At 42.0% G+C, this 27,366-nt stretch overlaps 1 protein-coding gene across 1 annotated transcript; it reads left to right on the top strand.

The window, feature by feature from the left end:
* The first annotated feature begins 19,395 nt into the window (after positions 1 to 19,395).
* On the top strand, positions 19,396 to 26,675 carry CCIN (calicin). The gene has a single exon (XM_078677586.1). The coding sequence runs from the start codon at positions 24,798 to 24,800 to the stop codon at positions 26,664 to 26,666; it is 1,869 nt and encodes a 622-aa protein (XP_078533712.1). The 5' UTR covers positions 19,396 to 24,797; the 3' UTR covers positions 26,667 to 26,675.
* The last annotated feature ends 691 nt before the right edge of the window (positions 26,676 to 27,366 follow it).

The raw sequence follows: 27,366 nt of genomic DNA, 5'->3' as shown, positions 1-27,366 counted from the left end.
AAGTATTCATTTGTTCAAAGAATGAGTCTGAATGAATCAATTTTGTGTTGGCTATCATGGTTTTCATCCCTGTCTTGTTTGACAATTTAAAATAAAATGTTTCAGCATTACTTGTGTTAAAACCTGAAAAATATGAATATTTCTCATACACGGTTCTAGAGCTCCCTTTTGGAGGTGTAGCACAATGTTCCCATTGATTATAATTTAAAACATTTCTAGGTTGTGCAGATTTATGTAAAAAATGGTTACCATAATGGTTATAGCAATACATACTATCATAATTTGTAGAACCTTGCAAATAATCATGTTTTGTAAATTTAGCAGACATTACTAAGTCAGACATCATGTTGTTAATGCTTTCGAAGTCCCAATCATCAGCAAATGAGTTTGGTTTTGCAAAATCACTCAAGGAGATCTTGATTTGGTGTGGATATTTCAGGATCTCGATCGGACCATAAATTTCATAGTCAGTGTTGTCCCAGGCTACCCCACCAGGTATCGGATTGGCTGTGAAGTTGGCTGAAGAAAGTTCTGAAGAAAGTTCTCTTTTCTCGACGTGTGAAGATGTGTGTGGTTTGAGGATCAAGTTGATGTTCTGACTTGCTGTGTCCATTTTAGCATATTTTCCCTCAATGAAGCGTCCCAAAGTAAATACCATGATGAGCCAAAGTATGAGGATAAATGCACCAAAACCCACCCAAAATTCAATCCATGGAGAAATCAGATATGTTTCTTTCAGTTGTTTCAAAAGTTCCTTCGCTTTGTCTTTAAAGGATTTTGATGATGGCTGTGTCTTTGATTCACTGAAGCCGTCAGAGGAATCATCGAAGTTGATGAAGTAACCGGATGCAGTTCTGTCAATTGTTCCAATTGGTTCAGGATTTTTGTTTTTTGCATTTTCACTTGGTACTTCAGTATAGATTGGTGTGTCTCTGCTAAATGTCTTTATTTGGGTTTTCAGAGGTCTGAGTTCTATTGCATTGTTGCATAGTCCTTCTTGTTCTTCTGCAGGCGTTTCGAATGTGATGAGCCTTTTTGATAGGACCTCTGTGCTGGTAGCAAACCTTGGTGTTCTGCTACTTATTGGGAGTCCACTTGGCCTACCGTTTGTTATCGGCCACATGTTGTGGTTTTACCAGGTCGATGGATACAACTCGGTTCTCCTTTTTTCCAGCAAGTGGCGGTAGTACAACTGATCTTGTCCCATTGACAGACAAGACAGGAACTGCTTTTCTGTAGGAAGGCCCAAATTCCTTCTTTACCGCGATCTTCTCCCTGACTAGATCCCCGACTTTTGGAATCCAGACAGGTCTTGCTGGGACAGGTGGTGATTCTTCAGTGGTTGTTGGCTGTTGTTTCAACTGTATGTTGCTCAGGTCTTTTCTTGTTTTGTTTAAGTCCTGCAAAATAGCCAAACGGTCTTTGACATCAAAGGTTTTTTCTTTCACCACTGAAGTCTGACTATCAAGGTCAGAGATCATCATCCTAGTTCCAAATAATAATTCGTACGGACTGAATCCCTTCAGAGAATTTCTTGGCAAGTTATTTAGACTACGTTGGACACTTATTAGATGTTTGACCCACCCAGCTCCCGAACCTAATATCCTTTCCATTATAGATTGCTTTCTGCCTTGGTTTTTTCTTTACACCATCCCGTACCCTCAGGAAGGAAGTGAGAAGATTCCCGCTGGACTGTGCTCATTTGGCCATGTTTCCCCCCAGGCTGGTATGCCTGAGTGAAAACAATGGTCAAACGTAACATGCTCTTAGCGTATATGCCATTTAGACTCGCAAATCTTGTATAATAGTCCGGACGTCAGCCGAGTGCTGGTGATCTACATTATAAGTGGAAACTAGCCTGTATATGTTAATCGCAAGCCATTCTTTTTGCTGGTAATATTATCTGCCTTGATACGACGAGGTATTAAACTGCTTCTCTCCCCACTGCGATCTCTGTTGCAGTTTGGGCAGTTTTTTACAAACATGGTGTAGTGCAGGCTCATGCCTGGCCACCAGTACCGTGATTGTAATTCTTCCAGAGAATCTTTTAATTTAAGGTGTCTGAGACCCTCGCCCATGTGTGCGTCTGCGATTAACAAGTTTCTCCTGTCCATGTTTGGAATCACTCTATCCCCCACTCCAGGGATTCGAGCAAAAGGGACGGAGTTTGCATCGATTATGTATGTATAATTGAGTGGATAGTTGATCGGTAGTGCTGAGCAGTCGCCGTTTGATGACGTTTTCACCGCCAGCAATGTTTCACGTCAATGTATTTTAATGTACGCTTTTTCCGAACTACGGGAGCCGATTTAGTGGCTGCCGCTGCGGCTGTTTCAGCCAATGAATTCCCTACAACGTGAACGCCATCACGCTGGTGACTCAGTGAGTGTGTCACGTGAGTCTTTGGTAGTTCTTTTTGTAAAAGAGCTATTTGTTCCCAGAGCAGTTTCTGCTTTATCGGTGCATCTGTGTCATCTTTGTAACCGTTTTGAATCCATGTCTGCAAATCCTTGTTGTATGATTTGACGCAGTAATATGAATCTGACACTATAAGTGTCGGGAATTCGCGATCCGCATTATCTAGCGCCATTTTCAAAGCTATTATTTCAGTTTGTTGTTCTGAATTAGTTTCTACTGAGTGTGATTTTGTTAATACAGGTCTTAGTTTACCTCCGCGCCACACTTCTTTTGTAATCTCACATGTGGGGTTGTATGCTTGTTCTCCCCAAACGGAGGGTTGAGCATGTCCATCTGTATAGATTACACAGGCGTAATGTCGTAGAGGCAGAATGTCGATTGGCAGAGGATACGTCTTTTCATATTTTAGATTTTTTAATTCTTCTAGTTCTGGATCAAAGAAGTAGTATACTTTGTCCATTGTGATTGAATTCACCCATTGTATCCATTCCGGATTCAATGTTGTTGTTGGTAAATTACACGGTGTTGTTAGTGCCTCAAAGGCTGATTCTGCTGTTCTGACTGTGATATGTCTGCCGTCAGCTATCTCTTTTTCTCTAGCTATTGCGGTTTGAACTGCACGAATGATTTTTTCTGTATTACTGAATTTCTGTTCAGCTTCTGTGTACAAGTGTGATTTGAATGCAATTGGTACCTTTTCTCCCTCATTAGAGGTCAGGTATGTGAATCCGCATCTCCCTGGGATGACTCGAATCACAAGATTGCGTGTGTTATCACGTGTTTCTAATTTTGTTTTAATTAGCATGTCTGTTTGTAAGGATCTCAAAATTTCTGTGTGTGTTTGAGTCCAACTGGATCTTTTAAAGTCTGGTTTAATTAGATCATAAAGGGGTTTGACCCTTTCTGCGTAATTTGCAATGTATGTTCTTCCGAAATTTAGGAAACCTAGAATCGACTGTAAGTTTTTTAGTGTTCTAGGTGCTTGGATTACGGCACATTTCTCTAGGAAATTGTCTGCCAGGCTTTTGCCTTCACTTGATAACTCATATCCTAAGAATAGGACCGTCAGATGGGCAATTCTGGATTTTTTGAAGTTGAATTTGTAACCCTCTGCAGCGAACCCAAGTATTATGGTGTTCACCCTTTTCAAGTGAGTCTCCAAGTCATCATCTGTTAAGTAAATGTCATCGACATAGGATAATGCTTCATCATCATATAGTTGTAGTAATTCTGTTACTCTCGCTGAGAATACCCCCGGGCTGTTCTTGTACCCCTGGGCTAACCGACAGAATTGTTTTTGAGTGCCATTTACTGAGAATGCAGTTAAATATCTGCTCTCTGGTGCTATGTTTTGACAAAAGAATCCATTGGAGATGTCCAAGGTTGTTTTGTATTTTTTGCGCACTATGTTATTCATTAGTGCAGCACTGTGTGAGTTTTGCACTGCAAAGGTTTTGCAACATGTGTTAAGGTGTCGGTAATCCAAAACTAGACGATATGAATTGTCTGGTTTGGAGACCGGAAACAAAGGATTGTTCATTTGTGAGGTGCAAGTTTCAATCACCCCCTGGTGTTCTAGCTGATCTAGTATTTCATTTACCTGTTTTTTAGCTTCTTGCTTAATTGGGTACTGCCTTTGTGCAGTAGGTTGTGATTTTAACTGGATTTTGTGAGGAGGAGAATCCTCATCCCATCCTACATGATTTTTATATAAAGCAGGTGCTAAGGCCACTGCCCACTTTCTAGCAAGTGTGTATTTTTTATGAATCGGGATTTGATTCGAGAAGGCAGGCATAATTACTTCTTCGCCATGAGGGCACTCCCCGACAAATTCTGGTGGCCAGTCTTTTTCAGCTAGAAGGATATCATAGCCCTTGGAGAGATTATCCCAAAATAGTCCCCTTATTTTCCTAGTCTTATCTCCCTCTATACGTAATGTTATCTCGTATATCTTGTGGGGTTTGCTAACTCTGGTGTCTGCAGTTTCCACTTGAAGATATTCATTCGTGTCCACTGTCTCCAGAAGATTCATAAGGACTTTGCGAGCTATGCTCACCTCTGCTGCGCTGTCTAGCATTGTCTGCGCCCACTCTCCGTTTTTCAGTTGTGTCCTCAGTATTCTCGGCATTGTTAACTACCTTGATACTGGCTACCTTCCTTTTTGGAAATTGTAATTTCTTTTTTAGCTGAGCAGGTTCCTTGTCTTTGGACTTGGCGTGCTCTTCTGATCGTCCTCTTCTTTCCGATTTCTGCGAGGAAGTCTGAAAAGATTGAGAGGGACGTGTATCAATGTCTTGATATCTATCAGGTTTTTTAATATTATCCCTATTTCTAAGGTTATATCTATTCCCAGAGGGGTCACTCTGCGGTGACCTCTGTCTTTGGTTTGGAGATTTCTCTCTTCGCCTGGGAGACCTCCCTCGGGACTGAAATTTCTTTTCTTTAGGATTGGATTGTTTGTTTCCATCCCAGTTCTTTTTTGGTGAATTATTATTAAAAAATATTTTTTCTGGACTTGTAGTCAGTTGCGGTTTTACTGGTATTCCACCTAGACTATCTCTGCCTAGTTCTTCATAGGATTTTTCTATGATTCTGGCAATTTCAGCTGGTTGGTCTGCTATATCTGTCTCTTTTAACCTCTGGCGGATCGCCACGTTTGCTGCTCCCAGCGGCAGCGGGCGCCATCTTGGCTTGGGCTTAGCCTCCCATCTCGGCCCTGCCACTCCCCCGCCGCTCCGCCCCTATTTAAACAGGCAATATGAGGCAGCGCAGCGGACGAGCGCAGCGGGCGCGACGGAGGCGCGCCGGAGTTGCGCCTGAGTTAAGCCCGTCTGCGCCCGTCCGCGGCCGGCCGGGGCCCGGGGTACGTGCCGCTGTTGGGCACATCTCTTACTCCCCATCTCAGCTATGCCTCTTGTGGTCCACTGGTTGCATTAACTCCCTTACCATCACTGGCCTAAAATTTTTGGGTCTTTACAGTCCTCCTCCACCCCTTCCTCCAGACCTTGTATCTCTTCTCGCTTTTTCTGTCTCTACTTCCTCCCCTGTTCCCCCTGTATTGCCAGTCCCTCCTGCCCAACTGTTTTCTACCTCAGTCACGCTTCTTAATACTAGGTCTGCCGTAAAACATCAATACGAGCTATTTGACTATCTTGACACCAATGTACCAGATCTCATGTTTTTAACTGAGACCTGGTTTAAGTCCGACTCCCTGCCCAATGTGCTTGCCGCCTTACCACCTACATATTCCGCCATTCGTGCGGATCGTCCTGATGGCAAGCGGGGCGGCGGAGTGGCTTTAATAGCTCGTACTGATTTTAATTTCCAGATCCTTCCTTCCCCACTCATCACTGATGTTGACCTCCTTGTAGCCCGCTCTACTTCCCCTCAAGCCCCTTTTACTTTTGTCCTTATTTATCGTCCTCCTCAGCCGACTCCTTCGTTTCTTCCCGACATACAGACCCTTTTGGCCACTTTAGCAGTTAATTATTCCTCTGTGTTAGTTCTAGGGGACCTCAATTTCTGGCCCAATGACCCGGCTGAAAGCCCCCAATCCAAGAATTTCACCAGCCTTATGGAAAATTTGAATTTTACACCGCTCATCCATGGTCCTACCCACCTACATGGCCATTCATTGGATCAAATTTGGACGCTCAATGTTCCATCCACTTCTCCCATTACCTCCCCGTGCCCATGGTCAGACCACTCCACCATCACGTTTTCCCTTGCCTTAGCACGTCCGGTCAAACCCCCTCTCCCCAAAAACACCTGGGTTCGGAAATGGGGTAAGGTAAACATGCACTCCTTCTGCTCGGCCCTGGCCACGACCTGCCCGGATCTTACTGACTTGGCAGCGGCCCCCCAACTGGCCGCAATCAACAACTGGCTTACAAGGGCAGGCGATGAATTCGCCCCCCTTAAGCGCCTCTCAGTAAAGCGGGCCCATGCAGCCAACCGATGGTTTACCGCCGACCTTAAAGAGAAAAAACTTGCTGCAAGAAGGGCGGAAAGAGTCTGGCGTAGATCTTACGACCCTGCCCTAAAAACAACCTACCTGGCCACTCTGCTTACCTATAAAAAGAGCATTCTGGAAGCCAAGGCTGATTATTACACCCACAGGATACTGGTGGCGGAGTCACAACCTAAAGAAATTGTTTCCACCGTACATGAGCTTGCCTCATCTACCAGAGCCACACCTACCATTTCCCCGTCCCAATCCCTCTGTGACTCGCTTAACGAGTTTTTCATAGATAAAGTTGAAAAAATCAAACATAACATCCCCCCTCCCTCTTCAACCTTTTTGGATCCTTCCCCTCCTTCCTCCACTGTTAAACTGACTAACTTCCCACTCCTAACTATCGACTCCCTTCGCCCCCTGCTTCAACGGGTCAAATCAGGTTCACCCCAGGATTTTGCTCCCGCTCGCATACTCAGGGAAATTTACTCCACCTGTCCTATTCCCCCCTTGACCCTCCTTAACGCCTCACTCACTCAAGGTTATGTCCCTATTTCACACAAAGCGGCGACTGTCATCCCTATTTTAAAAAAATCGGATGCCGATCCCTCCTCTGCTTCTAATTATCGCCCCATCTCACTCCTTCCCTACCTTGCCACGGTTCTCGAATCCCACATCACTTCAACGCTCAGCACTCATATTGAGGCAAATCATTGCCTCTCCCCCTGTCAAGCTGGTTTCCGTCCCCTGCACTCTACCGAAAAAGTGGTCATCTCAGTCATGGACAAGTTGCGTGAAGGCATTGACATCAATCTTCCGCAAGCCCTGATTCTCCTGGACCTATCCGCCGCTTTTGACACGGTGGACCACACCATCCTCCTGAACCGTGTCAAGGCGGCGGGTGTAGAGGGCCTAGCCTTCACTTGGCTGGAGTCCTTTCTTGCTGGGAGAACACAGGGTGTCCATTTGGCTGGTTTTGCGGCGGCATCTCGTAAGGTAGAGTGCGGGGTCCCCCAGGGCTCCTCACTTTCCCCCCTTTTGTTTAACTTCTACATCTTCCCCCTTATTTTTATGTTACAGCAACTGGAGGTCACCGTGTTTAATTACGCGGATGACCTCCAGTTAATCTTCAACTTGTCCCACTCACCTTCATCTGCTTTGAATGTCCAAACCATTATGACCCTCATTCAAGACTGGATGAACTGCAGCCACCTCAAACTTAATCCGGACAAGACCGAGCTGGTCCTGACCGGAGGTGGCTGCAGCCCCTGGTCTTCTTCCTTCTGGCCATCCACTCTTGGTGCTCCTCCACTCCCGGTCCCCAAAGTGAAAACCCTGGGAATCTATCTTAATCCCCAGCTTACTGTTCTCCCTCAAGTTAACTCCGTTGTTTCTTCATCCTTTTTTTCCCTCAGAGTTATCAGGAAAGTTTCCCGTTTTTTCTCTCCCCCAGCCTTGAAAATTATCATGCTGGCCATGGTACTGTCCCGTATAGACTATGGTAACATAGTCTATAACGGAGCCCCTGCATACATGATTCACCGATTACAACTGGTGCAGAACCAGGCGGCCCGCCTGATCCATGGCCTCCCTAGATATCATCGGGTCACCCCACTACTCAGAACTCTGCATTGGCTTCCTGTGAGAGAGCGAGCCCTATTTAAACTCGGCTGTCTCACATATCAAGCCAAAGCGGGCACTGCCCCAGAGTTCATTTGTTCTCTTATTACACCTTATTGCCCAGGCAGAGAACTCCGCTCGGCCCACTCAGCCCTCCTTACCATCCCTCGTTTTAAAAAACAGAGGGCGGGCGGAGCGAGATTTGCTGTTTTAGCCCCTACCTTTTGGAACTCCCTCCCGTTTGCTTTGCGCACCTCATCCTCCTACCTTTTGTTCCGTAAAAATCTTAAAACTTTTCTGTTCACGCAAGCCTATCCTTAATCCCCCTGCCACTGTCATCCACTGATCATCACTAGCGCCATGAAACCGTTGGGTATGCGAGCGCTGTACAAATGTTTTTAAATTCAAATTCAAATTCACCTTTTATGTTGGCTAATAATATAGCCGAGACCTGCTTGAAGTCTTTTAGTAATTTCATACCAAGAGTTAAAGCAGGTTCTGGACCGTATTCATCTTGAATTTGTTTTAGCACATCTGGTATTACCGAAATGGATGGAACACCGTGCGTTTTTGTGTAGATGGAAGCAAAGACTGTACCCCAAGTGTCACAGTCCTCAATGTGTGGTGCGATTCCCATTGGGAGACATATAGTCAGAATCCTGTGTTTTTCTAATGGGGTGGTGTCAGGAAACACCGCCTCTATTTGGGTAATTTTCTGTGCCAACCAGAATGGTATTTGTTCCCGTTTAGCTGGAACTTTACCTAGGCAGGATTGGATGTTCTGTGGTGTAATTTTATTTGTGTTCCCCTGGTGAGGGGTCAGCTGTGGAAGTTTAATCGCTGGCTGAATTGTTGAAGTCCGCATTACATACTGAACTAATTGTCTATGAATTTTTAGTAGTTGTTTTAGCTGTATTAACAGCTCTGCTGCAGGCATTCTTTCGATGTCTGGATGTGGTGTGTATCCGGCTAAGACCGGCCACGTTGCTCCTGGTCTTCCTAAAGGACCGAGCCTTGTAATGTGATTGTTATGTATTAGGGCGCCATCAAATAAGAGCAAATGCTCTTGGAATTTGAGTGGTACTTCCACCTCCTCGAAAGGAGTGTAAATGTCGGGTGGAACCTCTATTTTGTAATAGTGGAAGTACTTTGTTACAGCATTTGCTGCTGGAAAATGTATCCATGAATAATATACCTCTGTCTGCCGATATTCGTGTGCCTCGATTACGAATATGACTGTGCCACCTCTAGGTGTCAGTCCATTTTCTATAAGTTTTAAGGTTATAGATCTCCTTTTAATGACCGGAATGAGTGTTATATTCGGGTCTGCTGCTTGCATGGTAGCATCAGCATCTGCGAGTTCAGTTGCTAATCTAACTGTTTCTCTTTCATCATCACTTTCAGTCATTTTACTGACCGGATGGTATTATAGCTGTTTGCAGATCAGGTTTCTTTATGGAAACAGAGATTAGATGCACAATATTTTGGAACAGTGTATCCTTCAACGTTGACTATACCAAGAACCATACATAGGAGTTCCCTCCTGCGAGGTTTTGGAGGATATAACCTTTCACCCACTCCAGACGTCTTTGGAGTACAATGGGAAAAGGGGTCTGAGTGAGAAAGCACGACTGAGTTACTCTAAATGTCTTACGTTAGTTTTATCGCCCTTTCCAAACGCGTTGGGTGCCATGTAGTGTAGCTCCTATTTTCCCAATAGGCTCTGCGCATTGGAATAATACCTACAGCAGTAAAGGCCTAGACCAGACGTTAACTAGGTCTACTACTGTCGATACTAGACTTAATTTTTGGGTTTGCCAGCGTAGCTCAGAGTTCGCTAGAAACTTTCTCGAATGTTCAAGGAGGAATTAACTTCCCTGATTAGACAAGAAGGGATTTAGTTTCTGACAACCATAGAACATGACAACTTTGCTCTCCCCTAATCAAGAGTCAATCTCGAGAGTCGTGTGAGCACAAGGCAATTATTTTACTCAGTCAGTACGTGCATTCTTAGTCTCATCAGAATGTAGAGAAAAGGAAGAGACGGGCGTGTTCAATAAAAAGGTGTTATTTATTGATCAGTCTCTTTTCTCATACATGAGAAATGGATCGATATTATTGCAATACTTATAGTTAAGTAAAGTGCATACATTAAAAGCAATAGTATAAAATAATACTGTAAAAACATTGATATGGTTTCTGAGCCATATGATGTTTGAAATGATTAAAATATATTTACATACACATATACATTTGACTAAACGTACTCAACTGGTGCTTCTAAATACGCCTACCCCGTGTACCTTACCTAAGTCTAATGCGTGGGCGGGAATAGAAAGTTACAGTTTAAGTTAAGTTTGTTTTTGCCAAGTGAATAACTAAAGAATTCTCTGTGAGGGGTTATTCAGTTCTGTACCTGGAATTTAGGATGAATGAGGAATGGTATCTCGTTCTCTGGTCTCGATATTCCAGGCTGCCTGCGAGGGCTACCCGGAAGCGCCGGTGCTGGGTCTCTCGGCTTGAGATAGCAGCGCGTCTCTCAGCGCGTCAGGAAGGCGGGGCTGCGCCAGCGGGGTCTGCTTCTGCTCTCGGCTTCGGCAAGTGTGGCTGCTCCGTCTTGTCACCACGCGTGTGTTTGCATAGGGCAAGATCGGTAATATTTATATCTTAAAGGTGCCGAGATTGACGTAAGGATGGACATAGATACGTCAATAAAGATGTCATACGACTTGCTCGTTAGCACATTCTTTACTAAAGTTCTCTGTGAAATCAAAACAATGGCCGCAGGGTTTTTCCCAGGTTGTCATAGGTTTGATTTGTTATGAGAACGTCGTATGCCTTATCAGGGGCTGGAGGAATGTCGCTTGTCTAATTAGATCTCAAGCGTTATGACCTAATCAGATAACACGTTCCTGTGCCGTAGTGTGACTGCGTCAGATAACGGTATCTGCATCATGGGGGCTTGTCTTGCCTCATGGGCTGACTGTTAGTTAACTTGATAGTTAGTTTAACCAGAATAGGGTCAGGAATAGGGGGATCGATTCAGAACCTATAGGAATACACGACAAGATGACTACGTTACACGTGGTAATGAATATGTGGATTCAATTGCAAAATACTGTGCCAAAAAATCAAGCATCTATTAATCAGGATAGACAAACTGAACATGTTTCAAGTCCGTTGATGCTAACAACAGTAGTGGAGACATGACAGGAGGTAAAACAAATACAGGAAGAAACTAGTGAAGAAAAAAATGATAACTGGTTAAAGGCAGGATGTAGACAAAGAGAAGAGGATGAAATCTGGGTTTACAAAGATGAAAGACCAGTAATGCCAGCTAACATGATCTCAAATATGGCCCGAATGTATCATGGTCAAGCTCATATTGGAAGAGACACTATGATCAGATTGTTTAGACAGACATGGTACAATCCAAAGTTTAGGATGATTGCTGAAAGCCTTTGTCAAAGATGCCTTGTGTGTCAACAACTGAATCCAAGAAGAAAAACTGTTGTGAGTCTGGGAACCACAGGACGGGAGGGAGGTCCATTCACCAGACTGCTGTTAGATTTTATTGAGCTTCCTTCATGTAACAGACTTAGGTATGCACTTGTGATCATTTGTTTATTCTCACGATGGGTTGAAGCATTCCCCACTAGGAGGAATGATGGAGTGACTGTTGCCAAACTCCTGTTGCGTGAGATAATACCACGCTACGGTTTCCCAGTAACTATTGAAACAGATCGTGGATCACATTTTCATAACGAGCTAATGCAAATGATTTGTGAAGCACTGGACATTCATCAAAAGTTGCATTGTGCTTACAGACCAGAAGCTTCTTGGGTGGTTGAACAAGTAAATGGAACAATAAAAAACAGAATTGCCAAAATGTGTTTGGCTACAGGACTAAAATGGCCTGATGCACTACCACTTGTTCTAATGACCCTGAGAAGTGCTCCTGACAGAAGAACAGGATTAAGCCCACATGAGATTTTGATGGGAAGAGTAATGAGACAAGCATTTATACCAGTTGATAAACTGTTGAGCATAAATGATGGTATCATACTGGATTACTGCAAAAATCTGTCTGACGTAGTAACTTCTGTGTTCCATCAGGTGGGAACTGAGTCACAAACGAAAGAAAAACATCCAGCTCATGATCTAGTCCCTGGAGATTGGGCACGGATAAAGTTTCACAGGAGAAAAATTGTCTGGTGCCTCGATGGCAAAAACCACGACAAGTCATTCTGGTCAGTACCACTGCAGTTAAGTGTGCTGGAATCAAAAGATGGGTGCACGCCAGTCACACTATTCGTGTGCCAGAGCCTGAAAATCTGCAGGAGGAGAGTGAAAGCACCACTGATTCAGACACTGAAGGTGAACCAGAAAGAGATTCAGATATTGAAGCTCGACCTGTTCGTCGACATCTGGAGATATCAGATACTAGCTCTGCATCAGAAGGAGAAAATGAAATTGTTGAAATACCAAATATTGAAGATCGACCTGTAAGTCGAGATTTGGTAGAAACTGATACCAGCAAGGACACTGAGCAAAGTGAAAAGAAAGCTGGTAATTCGGAAAATACTGAAGGACAGTCTGAAAGCTCTGAAAGCAGGAACGCAAATCTCGAAACTGGTGAAAAGGAAATAACTCACGATGAGGATGAGCTTCCAGGTACCAGCTATGGTGAAGTTCCTAACAGAGTGAAAGAACTGACCAGAGACAATTTAAATTCCGAAAAAGAATAAGATCCTGTGAAATTCATTATAAATGAAACTATAGAAAAATCTGAAACAGAGACAGATGACGGTGATGATGAAGCTGATTTGAGGAGAAGTACGAGAAAACGAACTTGGAGAGTGGGGCGAAAAACTACTGAACCTGAAATAAAAAGAGTAAGAAAATGAGATAATTGGCCTAAAGAAATTGATGGACTGAAAATTAAACTGGTTAATAAAACAAAAGTGCAAGAGGATCAAGTAAATGAAATAACCAGTCAAAAGGAGTTGTTGGGAAAGAAAATAAAAGTTGTGTAAAGGCCAAAAAGTGAGAAGACCAAATCAAAAGTACAAATCACCTGAGTGGACCTACATGGTGTTGCCTCCAATTGGAGAAGTAAACAGCAGCCAAGAGAACTTGCATAGCCACGGTGTTGAAAAGGAAAGTGAGTAAACTGTAACATAAAGAAAGCAAAAGGATTTTCCAAGTGTAACAGTGGGAAGAAAGGGATATATATATATCCAAATGAAAGCTGCAATTGAATGTGAAGGAACTTTGTAAGTAAAAACAAGGTTAAAAAGAGACAATTGAAAGTAAAAGTTTTGAAATGTTTGGTGTGTAAAAAGAAATGGCTACTAATGAAGTGACTAAATCCAAATGTTCTATTTTTAGAAAATGGTGTAGAATATGGCTAATTTGTACTGGAATATTCATGTTGATATGGTTCATTCTTGCTATTTTCATTCCTTTTACTCCTAACATTGAAAGACTGAAAACAAATGAGAGTTTGAAAGATAAAAATACTGATTTGAAAAATGAGAAATGACATGTATATAGGCCTGAAACCCATCAAGATAATTCACTCAGCGATTTTTCTAAAAACACCTTTTCAAAATTATTGTCTGAATATGTGAGGACCATGGATGCCAGCAATTGTTATGTTTGTGTAAAGCTGCCTGCATCTGTGTCAGAAGGTGTGACTTACCACCATTTACCGTTAACATATGGAGTGACTTGTAGTGTTATATCAAGTTTATTTTATAGATCTGGAAAATTAGATTATTATTATTCTGACTCAGATGATGTATTTGCGAAATTGAAAATTGTAGCAGAACTAAATCAAATTAAGCCTGCTAAAGTTTTGGGTGAATATTTCTTAGAAACACAAGAATTGACACATCATTATGCTTTTAAACATAATTTGACTTGTAAAATGAGAAATGAAGAAAAAGATTTTCTGAATATGGTAGGAGACAACAATATAAGAGACGAGAAAAAGTAAAACAGACTAAATCTACAAAATGGGTATTTTCAGATGATAATATTGAAGGACATAATGTAAATGTGGCTATAAGTATAGACACACCAATGTTAGGGAAATTATGTATTCAAAGAGATAACACTGTGTATGACAATTACTTTGTGGGTGCTAGTCAATGTGAAGATACATATGTTATCAAAGGGGGAGAAAGTGTAATTGAAAGAATAGGTGATGTTTTTGGAGCATTGATACCAGCAGTAGGCATATCATTTAATACAAATCGAATTAGAAAATTGTCAACAATAGTAGATATACTGTCAACAGACACAGCTGGAGGATTTTTAATGGTTAACACTGAAATGTTTGCTATGAGAAGTATGGTAATGCAAAATCGACTTGCTTTAGATATAATCTTGGCAAAAGAAGGAGGAGTCTGTGGAATTTTAAAAGTCCAACACTGTTGTACATACATTCCTGATAAGAGTCAGAACATTGAGGGATACATTACAAATATATCACAATTGCATTAGGAAATAGAACCACTAGAAGTAGAAGGTGTTCTTGAGAAACTTGGTAGAGGTTTATCAGCAGTTAGAAATTGGTTTTATGAAATAAGTAGATCTATTATAGGTAAAATACTAATACCAGTAACTGTAATAATAATAGTGATCTTAATTTTGAGATTAAGTTGTCAATGTAGGCAGAGAAGAAATGTCAAAAGGTCTTTGAAGAAAAACATGACAGGGAAAGAGAAAAAGGTGACATAGAGATGGAACAATTTAAAGAAAAGTTTTATCAGGATACGAAGTAATTAGAATAAACAGAAATGTAACAAGTACTAATTAAAAGAATTGAAAACATGTTGGGATATACATTTTCTAAATTTTGGGAGATATTTGGTGAAAAAATCACCAAAGGGGGAAGTTGATGGAGCAAGGTGGAAACAAACATTTTTGTATACCCCTTGTGAAATTAACTTTCCATAACAGTAATACGTACTAAATGTGTGGTTTTGAAATTAACCAACATAGAATAGAATGCACACACACAAATACATGTGGAATACTAATTTGCATGGAATTGCTAAGCATAATGTACTAATGTGTCGTATATTGTGTCAGAAAGAGTACGCATTTGTTATAATCTATTTGAGAATTGCATAAATGTGCTTTTGTCTGTTTATTTGTGGCATAAATCATGAAGATTGGTAAGTCAAATCACGCATATATGTTGCTTAAAGCTAGGTAAATACTAACCGGGATATCATTAGAAAGGGGAGGAAACCAAAAGGGCTTTATTTCTTTAATTTACATCCATTTGTGTTTGTTTCTGTAATAGTTCCTAAATTAAGGCCCATGTGAGCCAATAAAGATGGATGCTGACTGGAATTCCGAGATGGCAGTTGAAGTGCGCAGGCGCCAGATCGGAGATGCGAGCTGCCTGTGACTGAGCTGTATGGGTCAAGGACAGCGTGGCCTACTTCATGGGGCCCAAGCCAAGTTTGTTGAAGTCAGCAAGTTGAGCCGTGGGAAAAGAACGTTAAATAACAATTTAAAGGACACTTCAAAGGAAGTAAAAGTTAGGACATTGGCACCCCAGATTTCCGTTTGCAAGTAACAAGGACCCCCTGAATATTGGATCAAATTCCTGGGTCAGGGTAAAACATGTAATGGTAAGTAACAGGCCCAGGCAAATGGTAACACAAGACAATGTAAACAAGTAAATGACAAGGATGGACTACAAATTACAAAAAATCATGAATTTTAATACATTTCATAAAAGTTAAGTTAAAAACTGTTGTACAAATGTTCAAAAAAGCATATTAAACATATGTCATGTTATACAAATCAATACAGGAAAATGACGGTTTTCTTCGACGCGTTTCGACACAAGGGTGTCTTCCTCAGGGAAGTACCATCAACAACGATCAATCTAAAATTCAATTAACAATTGTTTTTTTAGAAAAGGAAAGGATAATATATGTACACATAATGGATAATATATGTACACATAATAAAAAATGTGTAGTTAAAAACTTGTACATTACCTAGGACAAAGATACTTTTTTGATATAAAGCTATCATACGTTTGACTTTATGAACAATGATAGAGATCCTAAGAAAAGTGAAGTAAGGAGGGAAAAGGAAGCAGATTTCCATGACATAAGGATGACTCCGCACAAATTGAACAGTAAAACGATGAGGTGATGCTCATCGGACTCTAAATTGACCAATCACAGACAATCTACGACTTGAGAGTTACGAATTTAGACAGATAAGTTAGTGAAAAAGGGTATAAAAGAGGACATTTGGGACATTGAAAGATGCTCACTTTTTGACCTGATCTTTGCACCCCGAGATGCTGTCGGTCTGCGCAATTTTTCCAATGGCACAGGGACTTTGACATTTTTCTGAACTTTAACTTTTGAATGGGTACGAAGTTCTTGGGAGAGAGAGAGAGACAGAGAGGTTTTTGTTTGGAACTATTTCATTCTATGCTGCTGTCTGCGTCTCTATAACTGGGTAATATGTCTCTGATTTATTTTTCAAAGCTGTCATGCTAATAAATTAATATTATTGATAATAATGGATTGCATCGCCCGGGAGCGTGGGCGGAACATTCCCTGGCTCAAATATGTGAGGGAAACCCTGTCAGGCCTGGGCCATGCTGATTATTTTAATCATCCGACAAATCTGCTAGCTAGGGACAAGGCCCTCATTAAGACAGAATTTTTACAGAAAATGGCCTCTACTAGGGAAGACAGGGAGTTGGTCAAACCCTTGGTTAGAGCACACCTTTTGGCCAAACCCAGCATAGGAATGGAACTGTATTTGTCCTATTTTTATAATGCTCAGGGCCGTTTTTTAATGACCAGATTTAGGTTGAATCTATTGCACCACACACTGGGGGATCCTTTGGGATACATAACATTGATTGAGTTGAGGGGTCCCTGCGGCTGCGACCAAAAGGGTCCGCAGGACACTCTCCACTTTGTTTTGTTGTGCCCCTACTACGCTCACCCCAGGAATTTATTTTTAACAGAAATTTTAAAGGATGCTGGGTTTAAAAAGGCAAAGGTGGCCCTGCTGTTTCTAAAACTTTCTGCAGAGGCCTTAACACTCTTTTGCACTGTTAACTTTTTAAGAATGGCCGCAAGACTCAGAAACACAAAAGATGTTGGATGATGGCATTTGTTGTTAATCTTTTGCACTAGTAATCACTTTGTTTATATAATGAATCATGCTGGAGGGGGGTTCACTTTGCACTTTGTTTGACTGATACCCTTTTCTCCCAATCCTGATGGATCATAATGTAACCCGTCCAGGAACACCAGATCTCCCATTTTTTAATAAGGCTTCTTATCTTTATGACTTGAGATGAATTCATAGCTACCTGTTAATATTTCATATGGATTGTAGAGATATTTTTGTATTAAGTTTTAAACACTGTGATTTGTATTGTATTGTACTTTTATGGTATTGCTGTATACCGAAAAAAGTATTTTTTGATTAATGTTATTGAACTTTAACTTTTCTTTCAGGATTTATTGCATAACTGATTTTTTTTTTCCTTTTAGTAAAACGTAGAGATCATGCTAGGAAATTAAATTTCTAAATAAAAATTAAATAAATGGAGAGTTAAGCAGGTCTTGTTGTCCTTTAGTTAACTTTTACTAGCAGATCCATTAAAGAGATGAATAGTGGGGTGTTTTTAAAATTATTCTTTTAGAAAACTATGGTATTAGAAATAAAACTGCATTTGTAAATAATGTATAAAGTTTAGTTTAGGCACTCTGCTATAGCACCGCAACTCCTCTCTTGGATCCTTACTGAATCCTCAGAGCACAGTAAATGTGTGAAAGAATCCAAGGTAAGAATGATGGGCCCAGTTGTGAGAAAATAGTAAGCATCTCCGCGGGTTAAGGTGATGTTTTTTGAAGACTTTTTTGAGCCGCGTTGCACCATGTGCTAGTATTTTGCTTCTCTGTTCAAATCTATTTATTTCTTAGTTTGTTTTCCTTTTTTAGATGTATTTCTTCCATATTCATTGTTCCCTTGTGTTGTATATATTATTCTATTCTGGAACCTATCTCTGGTTGCCAGGAGAAAGGTCAGAACCTTCTGGACTTTCCCCTGAACAACTGGTGTTGGCTGTGGGGCCATATCCTTTGAACCTGTTTCTATAAATAAACTAAGTTTGAAGCTAATCTTCGTCTCCTGCTTTGTTTGTTTGTCACCCCGATACTATGTCTGGTACCAGGAGTGGGGTTGGCAAACATCTTTCTGTTTTTGTTGAACTTTGGACCCATCAGCTGAGCTGAACTTTTCCCTTCGTGCTAATTTATGCTCTTTACGTACCGTTTACAATAGATACAATTAATGAATTTTAGAGGAGCCCTCTCACCTCTAAAGGAGCCGTTTCACCTCCTCAAAACTCCATGGTGTGTATTTTTATGACTTTTTATGTAATCAGTAACCTACTCTTATCGTTATCTTCGATTGCTCAATCGGAGCATGGAATCCTACTTCTCTGTTAGTAGCATGCCAACTCGCCCCTCGAGGCTGATATTTCCGTGTCCTCACGCGCACACACAACTTGGTCATCTGTCGTTCTGGGCAGTGCGCTTTGCAAAATTGTTCTTTTGTCTCTGTGCGTGCCTCTCCAGAGCTACCGATTTTATCCTACCGCTCATGCTTAAGCCTCCGCCCATCCACACGGATGCAGCTGGTCCCGTTTCAAGAGGTGTCTGTTGTGCCAGGTCTGGTGCGTGATTATTCAGCTGTGGGAGCACTCAGTTTGCATATCTGCATTCTGGCTCCAGCTCAGTTAGGCTCCTCCTGTCTGCTTGCGTCATTCCCTGCTGGATTCTCATTAAAAGACTAGGCACACGTATAGACTCAAAAGTTAATACAATTTTGGAAATGTGATACAGTCGGCATCGGTGGTTTTCTTAAGGGATGTTTATGTGAAGATGTTCATGAGGAAAACAACGCCAGCCAACATGTGTTTCGTCAACAGGTCAATGCCTGTGATTTAAACGGGCGGGTACGTCCGTATGGAGTGGAGCCTGGTGGTGCAGGGTCCACGTCGTTGCTCGTCTATCGCCGAAGGAGTGTACCGTTTAAATCTCATCATTATCAGACAGCCACACGACGGCTGTCTCGACACCCGCAAACCGGGTTGGAATTATCACTGGTCCTTCAATACCCGCACTACGCGCTTTAAGCCCTGAAGAGTCACAGGCATTGACCTGTTGACGAAACACGTGTTGGCTGGCGTTGTTTTCCTCATGAGCATCTTCACATAAACATCCCTTAAGAAAACCACCGGTGTCGACTGTATCACATTTCCAAAATTGTACTAACTTTTGAGTCTATACGTGTGCCCAGGATTTGTTCATGTTTGTTTGGCGAAGGTCTATCAGCTCTTCCCTCATTCAGGGGTTTGGGGTCCACCTCTGACCTGGTAGCACCACATGCTTTTGTTCCCCATTCTGTCAGTACCCGGCAAGGTTACCTGCCTGAGCGCCACTTTCCTGCTACCCTAAAACCCGTGCAGAATCAAGCCTTTATTGCTGTTTCTACAATCAACATCTCACCTTCTTAGTGTGTGGGTGTCTGCATCCTCATCAATTATTATTATGTTACCGTCCCAATCAAGTCTTTATTGCTGCTTCTAAGCGATTTCTCCTATCAACATCTTCCAAAGTTATTTAATTAACCAAACCTCTGAGATTCTTTATTAAGCATTTATTTTTTTATTGCATTTCATTAATATATTCTCTGTTTTAACCACCTCTTTTCAGGTGTGGCCTCCTCACAGAATATATTACATCCTCCTCCGTCCTTGTAAAAACCAGGTAAACTTGAAATTAAGTGGAAACAATGGCTATGCAACTTTGAGAGTTACCTGGTTGCCATTGACAGTCTTGATTATTCTCCTAACAGGAAACTTGTCTTGCTTTTTAATCATCTAGGTGTTGCAGGGCAGAATGTTTTTGACAATCTTCCTGTCATACCTCGCCCTGCAGGGGATTCTGTTTTGAATGTATACATAGAGGCCAAAGCAAGACTTAAAAAACAGTACTCTGATGTACCCAGTGTATTGTTACAGAGGCATCATTTTGTTACGCGTAAACAAGCATGTGATGAAACTGTTGAAGAGTATATAGCTGTGTTATGTGTGCTAGCTGCCCCTTGAGAATTTGAGTATTCAGTTGGCAACTATATAGGGGGTCAATTTGTTTTTAGTTGTTTCCCCAAAGAAATGTAGAAGAGGCTACTTACCTGTCACAATCCTTCCATTTCTGTTGTGATTGACATTGCTAAAAGTCCTGAACATTCCATTCTTTCTACCCAAGCCCTAGCCTCTCATGAGAAACACCCTAACTGATGATAACACCATTGCAACGGTTACATTTAACAAGGACAGGAAGAAACAACTGCTATGTTATCGCTGTGGCTCTAAATCCCATATCGGTAACAATCCCACATGTCCTGCTATTGGCAAAAAAATGTAGAAAATGTTGACATTTTCACACTGTTTGCAGATTACAAAGCACTGTCAGCAAAACAAGTATACATGCTGTTGATCTACATTATGGAAGTAGTCAAGATACCCCTGACACTACTGTTCGTGATTGTGCATTCAATTGGTCTTATTTTGTTCTCACCATTGAAAACGGACAAGATTTGGGGGCAACAGAGGGTCCTTTTTATCAAGCTTTAATTGGGGAAAGGTTTCTGCAAGTCATGGCAGATTCAGGTGCGCCTATTACTGTTTTAGCCAATTCCACTTTTTATTCATTGTGGTTTGCTGCGTTTGAACTCAATGCTCCTGATATCTGTCCCCAAGCATTTGGTGATAAAGAAATTGATCTTCTTGGATTTTTCTTTGATAACGTAGAAATTGTAGGCAGGAAAGTACGTAGCAAGATTTATGTAGCCATTAACGGGATAGGCCTAGTTGGTTGGATGGACTTGGCCAAACTGGGCATTTATCTTAAACCAGGCCACAAACATCCCATTGTCTTAGGAGAAATGCCTTTGTAATGTTTTTTGGATGATTCCACAAATTATGTTTTGGCCAGCAGTTTTTAATGATGAAATAGGAACTGTTAAAGGTTTTGAACATGAGATAAGGTTAAAGAAAATTCTGTGACCGTTATACACAAGGTCAGGCCTGTTCCTATCAGTGCTCGTTCTGATTTGAGAATATTACTTGACTAACTTACTGAAGAAGGTATAATTATGTACACAGATTTTTCAGAATGGGTCTCTCCCATTGTTTTTACCAAAAATAAATGGAAATCTACGTCTCTCTGTGGACTTGAGATCTCTAAATCGTGATAACATTGTTGATTGTCATCCTCTACCTCATATCCAAGAAATGTCTAATATTGGTCAAGCAAACTACTTTTCAACTATTGATTTGCACTCTGCTTACCATCAGATAGCCTTATCTACTGAGTCACAAGAACTTACCACCTACATAACACCTTTTGGGGCTTTCAAGTATCTACGGTTACCTTTTGGCCTGGCTTCAGCAGCCAGCGTGTCCCAGAAAGTCATGGACATTTTATTTAGAGATCTCAAGAATGTTCAAGCTTTCCAGAATGACATATTGGTTTTTACAGAGACTAGAGAGGAACATGTGTTAGTATTGGACAATGTTATGGACATTCTCAATTCAAGGTGAATGACTGTACAATCAGAAAAATTACAAACGTTAGTACAGAATTTGGATTACTTGGGTCACAGTATTACATATGATGGCGTCAAACCAAAGTTTTGCAACATAGAAGCAATTGTGAAAGCTCCTGTACCTGCTGACAAGGATGCATTGAGATAATGTATTGGTCTTTGTGAATATTATGCACATTTTGTACCTTCGTATGCTTGTGCTTTTCAACCTTTGAGACATCTACTTAAGACAGGTGTCAAATTCACATAGACAGATGAAAATAATGATTCTTTTAACAGTCTTAAACAATTAGTAGTGACTGCTCCTGCCCTCAGTCCTTTTGTTGCAAGCCAAAAATGCATAGTTTCTGTAGAGGCCAGCATAAACAACATTGGTGCTGTGTTTGGACAACGAGTCAATAGTAAGGAAATCACCACAGCCTTTGCATCCAAATCTCTCTAAGAGTCCGAGTCACACTACAGCACCATTGAAAGGGAAGCTTTAGCATGTGTCTGGGCTGTACAAAAACGTTAAACATATCTGTGGGGCAATTCATTTGAAATTTTAACTGATCACAAACTTCTTGTATTTCTACTACAATGCAATAGATTAGGCAAAGTATCATCTTGCTTAGTACATTTACTTTCTAATCTACAGGAGTACAATTTTGCCATAAATTTCATACAAGGGTGAGGAATTTGCGAGCTGACTGTCTTTCACGTCTGCCCCTACCTGTTAATGATGACATCAAAGAAGATTGTGAGTGTGTGCTTGCTGCTTTGGATGCTGTGTCTCTCTGGTGTAAGGTAATCTCTGAAAATGCTTGGTTGGAAGCTATCTCCCAACTAAGAAAGTCATGGAGCACATCAGGAATGGTTGGCCTCCTTTACGTAATCTTCCTGATGAATTGAGACCTTTTGCTCAAATTAGTTCAGAATTATCTATTGAAAATCAGATATATGCACTTGAAGTGGTAAGTTAATTTCTCCCTTTTCACTCAGGCCACATTTAATTAAAATAGCTCATTTGGGGATCACTGCCACATGGAAGAAATTAAGGGAGCACTATTGGTGGCCTCTTATGAATGCGCAAGTTACCTTTTATGTCAACTTATGTCGTCAGTGCATTATTGCATTATTTCTGATAAGCACTGGAAAACTGCACAAAAGCCATGACATCATGTTTCTCTACCTGATGGGCCTTGGTTGAAAGTAGCCTTAGATTTTGCTGTTCCTTTCACTCTCCTTCCCTCTTGCAACAGATTTCTTATAGTCCTCATTTACTATTGTTCTTAATGAATTTATTTTTCTTTTGTTGAGTAGGCCATCACCCAATCTGTTTTGAATTTTCTTAAACATGTTTTTTCTCTTGAAGGTACTCCAAGAGAAATTGTGACTGACAATGGTATGTATTTTAGTTCTGCACTGATGAAACATTTTCTTTTTGAATCTGACATTAAACATCTCCAAGTTGCCCTATACATAGGGTGACCGGGCATCCCAGATTTACCCAGACAGTCCCGGTTTTTCGCTAGCTGACCCAGCAGATTTCAAGAAATTAAGCTTATGTGTTTATGTTTTTAGAGAGGATTGTCTAAAAATGGTGGGAGGTATTTTTTTATGTTTTGCAAAGCAGGGATAGTTAGCAGCTGTTACAAGACAGCCATTTAATTAACAGGCATGCTACAGATTTTAAAATTGCATTTTATGTACGTTTTTACTGCCTCTTCTGTAATTCTCTGTGGGCTGTGTTGAAGTAAAATTGTAGTCCTTCTTCTATTTTTGGGAAATGTCCCGGTTTTTGGCTTTAAAATTATGGTCACCCTAGCAATATAGTACCTCAGCCAATGGATTGGTGGAGAGAGCTAACCGTTTAATTAAAGATGGTATTCAATCTGCTCTCGCTTCCGGTCTTGATGTGTACAGTTTCCTCAGGAACAAAATCAATGCTTATCACACTACTCCCCATTCAACTACAGGGTTCACTCCTTTTGAACTATTGAGAGGAAGGAAGAGTAGAACTAAAATATGACCTACATGGCTTGATCTTCGGCTAACTCAAAAACTAAGACTATCAGTATCCTCTGTTCGGAAAAATGTTTTGTTGAAGGAAGCACAGCAGAAACTCTATTTTGATTCTGCAAAATACGTTTCTGACAGAAAATTTCTCGTTGGATCTTGAGTTCTTATTAAAAAACCTGTTAAGGTCAAGAAAGGAGAATCAATCTACTTTTCTCTTTGTAAGATTGAGTGGTTTGGCAAACGTTCCGTTCTTTTGCAAGGGAGTGGAATAAAAACAATCTTGTTCCCATTCTGATACACAAACATACATTTATCTTAATTCTCGTACTCCTGTTGAGGATGATGCTATCATTTAGGAACCAGTTCTTTGTCAGGTGAAGTGTCTTATCACATTGGTTGTCATAATAAGGATTTTACTAGCAATTCTATTATACACTCTTCTGAGACCTTGTTAGTTCCATCTAAGAGTTCACAGTGTGATACACAGAGTTTTGAATCTAGGTTCTCAACTCCTGTTTCCCAAAATTGTTCTTCACAGAGTTCATAGTGTCCTTGCACTATGGGTGCCAACAATTCTGTAACTGTTCTCACTTGAAGAGTCTCCAGATTGCCATCACGTTTTAATGATTATGATATGTCTTAAATTTTCTTCATGGTGGGAATATGATATAGGGTGCTATGTCCTTTGCTTCTCTGTTCAAATCTATTTATTTCTTAGTTAGATGTATTTCCTCCTTATTCATTGTTGCCTTGTGATGTATGAATTATTCTATTCTGGAACATATCTCTGGTTGCCACGAAAAGGGTCAGAACCTTCTGGACTTTCTACCGAGCAACTGGTGTTGTCTGTGGGTCCATATCCTTTGAACCTGTTCTATAAATAAACTACATTTGAAGCTAATCTTCGTCTCCTGCTTCGTGTGTTTGCCACCCCGATACTACAACGGAAAAAAGTAGTTATATTGTGACGTCATCGTTCTGCTTATTGCGTCACTTTACTACCATCATGCCGTCGAAGGGCCGCAGCGCAACCGTTAGGTTTCTAGGTCACTGCTGAAGCCACAATCCGATTTCAAAACAACTAAGTTCCGAAAGGGCCCATCCGCCGAACACCGCAGCCATGAGGATGGAGTTCATGGATAAGCAGCACAGCCAGCGGCTCACACAGCAGCTGAACTGCCAGCGCCGCCGCGGACGGCGCTGCAACCTGGAGGTGCGGGTGGGCGCGCAAGTGTTCCACGCGCACAGGGAGGTGCTGGCCGCTGTCAGCCCTTCCGTGGAGCAGGAGCTGAGCGGCAACGACGTGCAACCCCAGGACGCCTTCGTCATCACCATCAGTGCCGACTGCATGAGCGGCGAGGCGGTGGAGCAGCTGCTCGACTTCATGTACACGGGCCGGATTCTGCTAGGCGAGCACAACGTCGAGTGCCTGTTGCGCGGAGCCCAGTATTTCGCCCTGCCGAACCTGCGCTCCCACTGCCGAGACTTCCTGCAGGAGTCCCTGCGCGGCGACAACTGCGTGCGCCACCTGATGCTGGGTGAGCTCCATCAGCTGGAGGACGTGGCCGAGCGCGCCTACTGCCTCCTGCGCGACGGCTTCTACGCACTGACAGGCCCCCAGGTGGCAGCGTTATCACGCCACGTGCTGGAGAGGTTGGTGCGTGACCAGGACCTGCGCGTGAGCGGCGAGGACCAGGTGCTGCTGGCGCTTGCGCAGTGGGCGCGAGGGCCTCCAGAGGCGGGGCATGGGCAGGGAGATGAGATGGATAGAGAACGCTTCAGCGCCTTTGAGTGCATGTTCGGCCACGTGCTGCTGAGCGCCGTTTCCGAGTCTGCTCTGAGAAGTTTGATGTTCGACGAGGTGCTGTCTAAACAGTGTCCCGCGGTGCTGGCACGGGTTCAGGAAGAATTTGTCAGCAGGAAAGACGGAGCGTCCTTGTCCCCGCTCGCACCCAGTGAGCCTGGAGCCCAGGGACTGAGTAAGATGCTGCTAATGCAACGCAAGGGTGCACTGCTAGAGTCTGTGCTGATCCTGGGTGGCCAGGGCACTGATGGGCGCTTCAGCAGCGCCGTCTTTGCCTATGTGGTGAGTGAGGACACCTGGCTGAAGTTGACTGACATGCCCTATCGTGCTGCCGCCTTTGGTGTCACATCACTAGGCAGGTATGTCTACTTGACAGGTGGTGCCTCAGAGGAGACCATTGGCCTCCGTGCAGCCTGGCGCTATGAAATCGACACAGGATCTTGGACAAAGCTGCCAGACCTTCCACAGGAGTTGGTCTTTCACACCATGGTGACATGTGGAGGGGCTATATACACAGTGGGTGGAAGTGTGGCGCCACGCAGGTACACTTCTAACATCTACCGCTATGACCTACGCAGGGAAAGTTGGTCACTGGCTGGCAAGATGAGCGTGCCTATGGATGGGGTGGAGGTCATTACCAAGGAAGATAAGTGCATCTATATCGTGACAGGTCGCTGTGTTGTTAAGGGGGCAATTTCCCGTGTGGGAGTGGTGGACTGCTTTGACACAACCACGAATGAAGTAGTGCAGTGCATGACCTTCCCCATCCAGTTCAAGCATCGACCTCTTCTCTCATTCCTAGATGATAATGTGCTGGCTGTACAGAGCCACAAGCAGAGCCTAGAGATAAACTTACAGAAAGTGCAGGCCACAAAAACTGCCAGGACTGTGCCCCTCATGCCAGGGCAAATAAAGCTGGATATTTGCCACGCAGTCTGCAGGTTGTCAGGGCATAATGTGTTTGTCTGTGGTGGAGTAGTATCAAGAGAATGCCCAGATGGAAAACCCTACACCATGACCCAAACGGCATTCCTTTTTAACCTGACGAAAGGCGAGTGGAGCATACTAGCCAAACCCCCAGAGGCTCTTGATTGTGCAGCCTGTTGTTCTGCCCAGTTGCCAAGAAAACTTCTGTGTAAGGGAGAAAGTCAAACAGAGAAAGGAAAGTCACGAACAAAGAGCTAGCAATCCAAACGCAACAATGTTCCTTCAACACAGAAACGGATGAGTGATTGTAACCCACCTTTCAAATATTATTCAATATTTTTTGCACAGAAAGAGCATGTTAAGACCACGAGATGTCACCAAATTCACCCACTTTTTTATACCAGAATCACCATGTAGACAATAAAAACATATCATATTAATGAAGTCTGTTGACTGTAAACGCTTCTCTTTTATGATCAAATAAAGCTCTACCTTTAAATATTAATAGATGAAGGGAAAATGCCACAGAATTTGCACATAAATGTAATTTAAATGTACAAAGGCAGATCATTTTTTTTAAGACATGGAAAATGTTACTACTAATGATGTTGAAAGTTTTAATATGATAAACCCTTTTGCCTCCCTCTGTTTTCCAACAGATACAAACATCTTTCAGAAACATTGGCAATATGGATTAATACAATTACGTGTGGTATGTTGTCAAAATGAAGCAATGTATTCTACTGAAAAATGCCCTTTGTCTTTTATAAACAGGAGGAACATTGGTAATGATAGCTGAAAAGGACAAGGATTGGTTCTTAGAAACTCATTTTTCTTAGACCAGGTTTCTTTGGGTCTTTTGGTTGTATTTCGACCTTTGTTTTTATAAGTATGCATCTCGGTTTGTCTTATGCTCGCTTCCTTATGGAATAGACTTGCAAAAACCCTAGGCCACACA

Source organism: Lissotriton helveticus, chromosome 2_1, assembly GCF_964261635.1.
Source record: "Lissotriton helveticus chromosome 2_1, aLisHel1.1, whole genome shotgun sequence".
In the NCBI taxonomy this organism is placed as follows: domain Eukaryota; kingdom Metazoa; phylum Chordata; class Amphibia; order Caudata; family Salamandridae; genus Lissotriton; species Lissotriton helveticus.
The sequence above is the reverse complement of the archived record's forward strand: the minus strand, read 5'-3'. Positions and strand labels throughout refer to the sequence as shown.